Source organism: Cupressus sempervirens, chromosome 11 (assembly GCF_028749045.1).
Source record: "Cupressus sempervirens isolate cs-2001-9-10 chromosome 11, ASM2874904v1, whole genome shotgun sequence".
Lineage (NCBI taxonomy): Eukaryota > Viridiplantae > Streptophyta > Pinopsida > Cupressales > Cupressaceae > Cupressus > Cupressus sempervirens.
Window position 1 is genome coordinate 326,200,686 of NC_143128.1, and position 9,712 is coordinate 326,210,397.

General features: G+C 32.2%; 1 protein-coding gene across 1 annotated transcript; it reads right to left on the minus strand.

Moving 5' to 3' along the window:
• Window positions 1-4,203: 4,203 nt before the first annotated feature.
• On the minus strand, window positions 4,204-7,458 carry LOC149529424 (EPIDERMAL PATTERNING FACTOR-like protein 3). The gene is made up of 4 exons (XM_089811246.1): window positions 7,348-7,458; window positions 6,098-6,217; window positions 5,922-5,944; window positions 4,204-4,750 (listed from the first exon to the last, which is right to left on the minus strand). Exons 2-4 carry the CDS (start codon window positions 6,186-6,188, stop codon window positions 4,511-4,513), a joined length of 354 nt encoding a protein of 117 aa, XP_089667372.1. The 5' UTR covers window positions 6,189-6,217; window positions 7,348-7,458; the 3' UTR covers window positions 4,204-4,510.
• Window positions 7,459-9,712: the final 2,254 nt, after the last annotated feature.

Consider the following 9,712-nt stretch of genomic DNA (forward strand, 5'->3'; position numbering starts at 1 on the left):
CTTCATGATATGTTGTGTCATTCATTTGCTGGGTAATTTCCTACCTTTTACTCAATGTTTGTTTCATTTTTTCCTTCATATCAATGATTTGATTTAGGGACATCCTTAGTTCTAATCTGATTCTCAATGGTCTTGTTAAGCTTATACATCTCCATGATTCATTTATTCTCTCTCAGGTCATAAAAACCTCATCAAGAGAATTGGGCTCTGATACCAATTGTTGGATTATTATGGAAAGTTAGGATGATAGGCGAGTGAATCACTATCCTCTAAAACTTTAACTCACAAACTAAATTTGCAATACCCTTGTCCATTTTTTTAACTCAGTAAACATATAACATTAACCACAAAATATAATGTTGTATGAAATCATAAATATAAACCATAAGATCATCACACAAAACACAAGTATTTGGTCACACAAAACACAAGTATTTGGTCACACAAAACACAAGTATTTGGTCACACAAAACACAAGTATTTGGTCATGCAAAAACCCTTGGTAAGAGGAAAAATTGTGGTGGGCATGGTATCTACAAATCCATTACTAGTGCAGTGAGAGGGTGCCTTGTTAGGGCTACAAAGAGGTGTCACATCTGGTGACTTACTCTTTTAAGAGTATATAATTTGATCCACAAGGATCTATCTTCTTCAAGGATTTTACAACATTGTACTCGTGTGTACTCCTTAAAGAGATTTTACATAAGATTGTTAGGTCTACCTTGTGAAAGGATTTAATCTACTATAATGACTAGAGAATAGCAACACATTTATTTATATAATGCAACTTAGTTTTTTGGTTCAGATCCCTCTTTTGCTCACTAATAAATCACCTTTTGTGATTGATTAAAAAAATACATTCTTATGATTCTCTTATCTCTGCTCTTCCTTCGATATCAAACTCTTCTCCTCATAACTTAATTGCAAGTACAAATCTCATCTTAGCAACAACAAAAAACTATTTCATGTAGGTCCTTAAATAAGATCTTTTGCCTCTTCCGATGTCTAACCTAATTTGGGTTTAGGAATCCTCTAGAATGTATCATAGAATGAAATCAATGATCTAGAATAGTTTTTATTTCGTACTTTTCCTCTCTGCATTAATATTGGTCTTCTCTTCCTTTTAATCAATTGTAGTTAGTTCACACTTACCAATAAATATTTTCAAATCTTTTCCTCGATCTACGTAAACCATTTTTCCCACTCGATATGATCATTTCACGTCAATTTTTTTTCCAATTCAAACTTGTATGTACCCTTTGTACAACTCAATTTACACTCTTTCTTTGTCGAGTAACTATGTTGTCACTTCGTATTCTCTAAACTTGGTTATGCTTTTGCATGCTTGATGACTTCAGTACTCAGTCAATATATAATGACTCAGTATGAACTATAGCTCAGTAATAACTGACCAATACATAATTCTCTTCCTTATTTTTTCAACCAATATAGTGACTTGGTGACAATGTTCATCGACTAACATATTCACTCTCTCCTTCACTATCTTTTTGGTACTAATTGGAAACATGAATGTTTTATGGGAGTAACAAATTGTATTAGATGTTGTCCTTGGGGGGTCATTGTGAGTCTTGTCTTTCAAGAAAAGTTTGTATATTTCATTTCTTCCATCATTCTCTTTTCGATGGGATTTTTATTTCAACCAAATTTTCTCCTTTACTCACTTTGCAATACAATTGTACAAGTACCTATTATGCGCTACTAGCCTAGACTCATAATCTTCAACACAATACTTTGTAAGTTACACTTAAAGGTGGGAGGGCTACATTAGTCTACATAGAATTATTATGAACCTAGTTAGCCTATCATCTTTCTAAGATTGGCTTATTTTTTATCCTAAGTGATTAGATTACTAGGGGAAAGGTCACTTATCATAAAACAACTTTTCTACCTTTTAAACCACTAATCGTTAATCAAACTTAAAGCATCAAATGAAACATCCAACACATGAAATCATTCACACATTTGAAATAGGTATTTTGGTTACATGGAAACCCAACTTAGATCAAAACTAAGGTGGGCATTATTACCCACACATAATTTGGATTATTTACAAGTACACCCGGTTAGGAGTTTACAAAGACACAGTTAAGTGCCAACCTGTTAGGGGATTTACCTCTAACCATGTTAAGAGCTTTATCCTCTTAGGAGTAGACTTTTTAAAGGAATTTTAACACTACTTAAAGTGCCACCATGTTAAAGCATTTACAATAAGGACCTATGAGGATCCACCCAATTAAGAGATTTCACCTATCATAACTGTTGGGGAACAATAGAAAGATTGATATGTGAAATAACGCTACCTCTGCCTGTTCATATCTGCTTAAGATCTTTTACACTTCTCAACTCTCTTCTCTACTCTTTGGTTGGACCACACCTTCCACTTCTTCATACACCAACTAGACCACAATCAACAACATCAAACCTATTCTTTCACATGTTATACTAGTTTTTTTCCCTTCCTATAACCTAACAAAACTCTAAATGTATTACAATTAGAAAATTCAAATATCTCACTCAGATCCAATTTCTATTAGATGTTAATGTTACAAGTCACTTTACATGATTGCACCACTAATTCATAGTATTATGTCCCAGAGGTCAAACTTGTTTTGACTTGTCATAATCTTCCTCTAGAATCTTCCTCACAAACTTGATCTCAACCACTGTGATATATGACATCACCTCCACATGTTTATCCACATCACATAATTATAGTTGACTCATCCCAAGTTATTGCAACCTTGACACCTTTCACTGATTTTATTTAATTGATCATTACATGAGAATTCATTCTTTGTTAACCTATGCATCTCTTCTTTAACCTTTCTATCATAGCTTCAAAGGTCACTTGTCTAACCCAAAAATCTCTACCTATCATCTTTCTATCTTGAAAATGCTTTACCTATCTTGATAATGAGTTTCCATCATAACTAAATGAGCTTCACTGTCTAGTGAACATCCTCATGTGATCATTCCACTCCATTCATCTTAGATCTGATGAACCAATCAAATCATCTATTGATTATCACTAACTGCTCATAGTAATTGTATTGTTACTTCATTGATCATATAATTCTTCTCTACACTAGCTACATCTACCCAATTATACTTGGAAACATACTAAGAATACTAAGTCAATAGCTGACATCAATGACAATACAATAATAGATCATCATGCAACCAAATAATCACTTCTTCTTTGCATCATCACTTACTATATCAACCTAATCAGCTATGCCAATACTATTTATGCATAGCTTTAAGTTTAGTCATGTTATTTTATGCTTTTGTCTCACCCATACAATTGAGACTTGTACCCTCGTCACTTGAGACAACTAGTATATTCATGTTTGTCACTTCCTCTAACACTTGTCAACTGAGCTCACCAGTATTGCACCTTTGGAGGAGAACTCAAAGCTACACTCCTACCTTCTCATCTTATCATCCTTACCAAAATGTGCAAGGCTAATCATTTTTTATACACTTTGTATGTGGTAGACATACTATAAGATTGTGCTATTTTTTGTTCACTTGTGAAGGATGTCAAATTGTGATCTTTAATCTTGACTTATTTTGAACAATGTCAAGTGTCACAAGAAGTGAATAAAATTATGTGAGAGCTAGGCCTTCTCAAATATGTGTAAACAAGATAATTTGTGTGTGGGATGTTCTTACATATTTGTGAGAAAAGGAGTGGGGATATGTGGAAGATGAAAAGCATCTTACACGTGTGAGTGAGATAAGTGTAACAGATATGAATGTTACATTATACATGAATGAGCAAGACAAGTGTAAGAGATATGGAGGGTCAAGGGCATGCTCGCAAGTGTGAGTGAGGTAGGAACACTTGTCTAGTAGTGTGACAAGTTTATGGACAAAATTATACATATAAGAGTTAAAGTTAATGCGGATTTAAATATTAGAAAAAGTTTTTAAGTAAGGCCAAAACAAGTTTTAAAGGGACTTGAACCCTTTACAAATAAAAATTTGAGAAAGTTGTAATAGATATTGATTAGCAATTAATCAAGTAAATATTAATCAAATTGGAGGAATTGATATCTAAAGCTAATTGATTCAATTTGGTCAATTAGCCTTATGAAAGAAATAATAAATTTAAAAAAGAAAAAATACTATGACAATTGGTGATAAATTTCAACTCTCCTTCAAAAATATCCCTTTCTTTTCAATAAGTATCACCATATCAAAACTTCCATGTAATTTATCATCAGGAAACCTATGGTCGTTTGCTCAATTCTGACATTACATAGACAAAATCATGAGCTTATATCTACACATATTGGCTTCTGGTATAGAAAACCCTTAAAATATTGCTTCATATCTCTTGTATAGCTTTACATATAATCTTTCTTCACATCTTCAAACTTATAAGAATAGCAAAAGAATCACAATTACAAGAATAGAATCACTATACACATATACACACACATTGCATGACTGAACTGAGCGATATAGAATGTGCCTTTTCTCTTCATGGCTCAAAGATAGTTTTGCCACATTTGCATTTCCAAACCTCGGGAAAATAGTCAGCTTCTCCCCTTTTAGCTGAATCAAAAGTTGGCTTCTGATGGTGCTGGTGACTAACAATGAAGATAACAGGCACACATGGTCTGCATCCCCTGCATTTGTTTCTGCAATTTGGGGGTCCTGAGCCTGACAATATTGATACCCCCATTGGCTCACTTTTACTCCCATCCTTCCCCGCCATTTCCTTCAGCAATGTAATGCAACACGTCAGTAGTTTCCTGGATATCTAATATAATATAAAGAGATTGTAGATTACGTGTGATTCAAGTGTGATTTGAAATGTTGATGCTAAAAGAATTTATAGAATCCAATTCAGAAATAAAATTCACACATTTCAAATAAATTGTAGAAATCTGATAATGTTAATTAAAAGAGCTGAAATCAATAATACACAGAAGGGCTTTTACTTCTCCATTAAATTAAGAAGGGGTGCTTTAGAAGAAAATTTGGTGAATTGAATGCAGCTCAGTAGTTTCATGGAGGTCCAATATAACCTATAAAGAGATTGTCCTGAAATCAATAATGCAGATAAGGGTTTTTAACTGAGCATTAGATACAGAAGGTGCTTTAGAAGAGCATTTGTTAATTGGGTTAATAGTAAACGCAATATAGTTCAATAGTTTCATGGAGTCCCTGTATAATCTATAAAGAGATCGTCTTGAAATCAATAATGCGCACAAGGGTTTTACATATATTGAGAAAGTTCTTTAAAAGAAAATTTGTGAAATGAGTTAATAAATCTGTGAATCGACTTAATAATAATGCAATGCAGTTCAGTAGTTTTCTGGAGTCCCAGTATAATCTGGAAGGAGATTGTCTTGAAATCAATAATGCACATAAAGGTTTATGTACGTAAAAGGTGTTTTAAAAGAAAATTTGTTGATTTGAGCTAATAAATCTGTGATTTGAGTAAATAGCAAGTGAAGCAGTTCAGTAGTTTCCTGAAGTTCGAATATAATCTATAAAGAGATTGTCTTGAAATAAATAATGCACATAAAGGTTTTGGCTCATAAGGGTTTAACTGTCCATCAGATTGAGAAGGTACTTTAAAAGAAAATTGGTGGATTTGAGTTAATAAATCTGTGAATTGAATTAATAGTAAGGCAATACAGTTCAGTAGTTTTCTTGAGTCCCAATATAATGTATGAAGAGATTCTCTAGAAATCAACAATGTACATAAGGGGTTTTACTGTCCACCAGAAAGAGACAGAGCTTTGAATAAATATTTGTGAATCAAGTTATAATAATTTAATCTAATTCAAATAGAATATAACTAAATTCAAACTATTTTTCTTTTCCCAAGAAGTTCATGCCCAGTTGAATAATGTAAACTTTATTTCTGATCATGGACATACCTTGGATGTTGTTCCCTCGGCATCTGCATTAAACCCATAAAAGAAATTCAATCATTTCAGCTTCTCTGTCAAACTATGGAAAATATCAGCCAATAAAGAACTGTATTCTAGAATCATTATCTTCAACGCCCTATAAACAGCATAAATAAAAATGACATTGCTTATAAACTAATTACCTTCAAAGTTCAATAAACCAAGAAGAAGAATCAGCAGGACCAGCATCCTCAGAAGTCTGCCTGCCTGGAATGCACACGATACAGATTCCATGGGAGCTTACTGTCCTCGGCAAAGTTATGCTGCAAAGTTAAAATTTGACATTGAATTAGGGTTTCTAAATTTACACCAATCCAAATGCATAAAGATGATCAGAACTCAAATGCAAGTCTTTTCAATTCAGTCTAGATATTATGTTTTGAAGGAGAAGCAATCAGCATGTCTACCTTTCATAATGTACCCATCATAAATACCAAACAAAACTCTTTTCCACTCAACTAGCACTTATACAAAGTTTTCATGCAATCGGCATGCACTTTGCCGTTGCACCAAAAGTTTGAACTGTTAAGGTCCAATACAAATGTGCAGACCCAGATTTATCCGGGAATCTCTATTTCAATACTGACTGAATCTTCAGTACCCACTGAAGGGAAACTCAAACCCATGACCCAAGGCTCTGATACCACTTGTTAGTAGCATTTGCTATTGCACCAAAAGCTCAAACTGTTAAAGCCCGATACAAATCTTTAAGGAGGTGCTGACCACCAAGTCAACACGCTCAACAAGTGTGTGTGTACATATATATGGAGAAAATAGTTTTCCATTCAATTAACATATATGTGTCAAAGAGTTCACAATTTTTTTGATGTCCAATCTGTTCTGTTGACGAAGTTGAAAGATTCTTAAAAAATTCAATAAAAATCAAGTCTTACTGAATGTAATGTTCCAATATCAGAAAGAAGAAACCAGAATCTTACCCCAGACAAATTTAGATGCTGAGTCCTTATCTCAAATAAAAATGATTAATCTAACACGATAGATACCCTCAATATGTCAAACAGCCCTCAGAATGATTTAGAAACTGAAGTTAAGATGAAAATGTTTCATAAGATATCAATATCTCTAATTAATACTCTCTCAGATATATCTCTGACTTGACAAAGTAGAAATTCCTGAACATAAACATAGATATACAGCCGCAGAAATCAGAACTTCTGCACACGTCAGTTTCAGAAAAGCCAGAAGTCAAACAAAAATGGGCTCACCAAAGCCTGATCATATATTTATTGTTCTACACGGTATCATCCCAAAAAACCCATTTAAAAGAGGACGCTTCTTAACAAAATGTAGAGCATAAATTTTAAGAAAAAACTGCTGAATGATGATTTCTGAGCTGAACAGAGTGTAGAACATGTTTGAGATATTTTCTTACCTACAATTCACCGATCCTTCCTCAGAGGAAGTCGATTGATGGTCTAGCTATGAGATTTAACTGATATTTTCAGTATAAGATCAGAACAAACGGTACAGACATGGATTGTCAGTGAAGAAATCGGTATGGAAGAGATAAAAAGGAATGAATTTATAAGAAACAAAAGTCTACAGAACAGAACAGGACGGACAACTGGTCAACTTGAGGTTAGCTATTACAACACTCAAACCTGTTAACAAATTCATGGGAATCATAAGCGTAAGCACTATTTTAAAACATGAAATGCTATATTTAAATGTGTGCTGATTCCCAATACACTCTAGGAAATATGTGCAGTGGGGCATTAGTCAATCCTGCTAATTGTTACCGTAAAGTTCATCATTCAGCTTAAACCACGAAGGCGCAGAACAACAATTTGTGATGCCAGCTTCATATGGGTACTCTAAAAATCTCGTAATTGATGCAGAGGAATTGTTTTTATATTGGGCATACAACTCCCCAGATTCTCTGATCCATCTGGGATTTGTTCTTAATTCCAACCAAGCTCACATGAAACAGGGGATCCAGCGCTAAATACATCCAAATTGCAGAGACGGTGTAACTGATTTTATGGATATTGGGATTTCGATGAGTATTCCGCTTGCATTTGAAAATTGAATGCCATTCAGGATAAAGATGGTAAAAGTGAAGATTATATGTAATAATTTTCTCAGTAGATACAAGAGAATTCTCCAGTCTGATGTATTTTTAATTTTATTCTTATGATTTAAGATTTTATATAAATCTGAAGAAAAATAGCATATATAAATTGAAACGATGAAATTTGTTTTCTAAATCTTCATTGTCATATTTAGTGAATTGGGATATTTTTTTGAAAGATAAAATATTTTATAAATAGTGTACTAATGTTTTAGAATATTAATTATTAATTAGAAATAGTCTCTCAAATAAATAAATAAAGAGTAAAGTAAGAGTTTTTAGAATATTAATTATTAATTATAAATAGTCTATAGAGCAAGGCAAGAGTCTACAATACAATGGTGAGCTTTTTTAATTTTCATTAATAAACAAGTGTTTACAAAAGAAAAGAATACTAGTGAAAAATATAATAGTTTATAATAATAAACTAAAAAATTATTGAAAAATTAAAGAAACATCAACAATATGAAAAAACTCTTGATTAGACAATAACATTTTTTATGTAATCGAAATATTTGTAAGGATTTTAAATTTATTTGTGAATTTCATATTTTCTTAAAATTAATTTCCATCAATTTGATTGATTGTTTTGATTTTGTGTTATAGGACCCCTTTTATGGAAGCTAGTTCCATGATTCATTCTCTTTGCCAAGATTTTAGGAAATGGAATAATAAGATATATTATGTTGATAGTAAATAATCAAATACATTAAATTTAATGTTGTTTAAAATTATTCATTTACTTTTTATAAATGCAATAATAACCTTATAAATTTCCTAAATTATTCTTAACGCTTTCAGAAAGAGAACCACCCCTAATTGGAGCATCAATTCTAAATTGGAAACAATTCTACCCCTCTTAGACATGTTTGAGGATATCAAATTCCAACATATTTACCAAGAAGGGAACAAGGCAACATATCAATTAGCCAATAATGATGTAATTGGTGGAGATATCACTTTAGAGTCTTGAATCCTTTTTTCATATCCTAAATGGGATCATCAAAAGCCATCCGAGGAACCAAACTCCTTAACTTTATCATAGCGTTCATATTGGTAACTGTACTATTATTATTTTAATCAATTAGTAAAAGTAGGTCATTCGCATGAACAATGAGAAGTTGATATTCTTGATGGTTAAACTCATGTAGGGAAGATGATTAAGATGAGTTCATTCAATTTCTTCTAGGTTGTTAGTATTCTTTAGATCAAGGTTCTTATTTTGCTATTAGATTCGGTTGATCTATCTTTATCCTTTTTATGGTTATATATATATATATATATATATATATATAATGCAGAATTTTAGATACCTCAGAAGCCTAATGAAATGAGTTTGGTGATATTCTATAAATTAAGAAGATTCTTGTCTTAATTTTTAATTAAAACACTATTTCCAAAGGATGGATAATAGAACTTTTTTATCTCTAAATTTTGGTAACAAATTTCTCTTGAGTAGTGTTTATATATGAGCTTGCAGAATGGAAAGGGAAGCTAAAGATCATAGAGAATCACTCCAGATAACATCTACAATTTAATGACTAAAACATATGGAAGACGATGATACTCATATAGAAAGATTCCATTCAAAAGTGAGATGTAATCTTCAATTAATATAATATTCTATGTGAAAGGAAGTCAGATATTAAAACTATATGTATCAAAC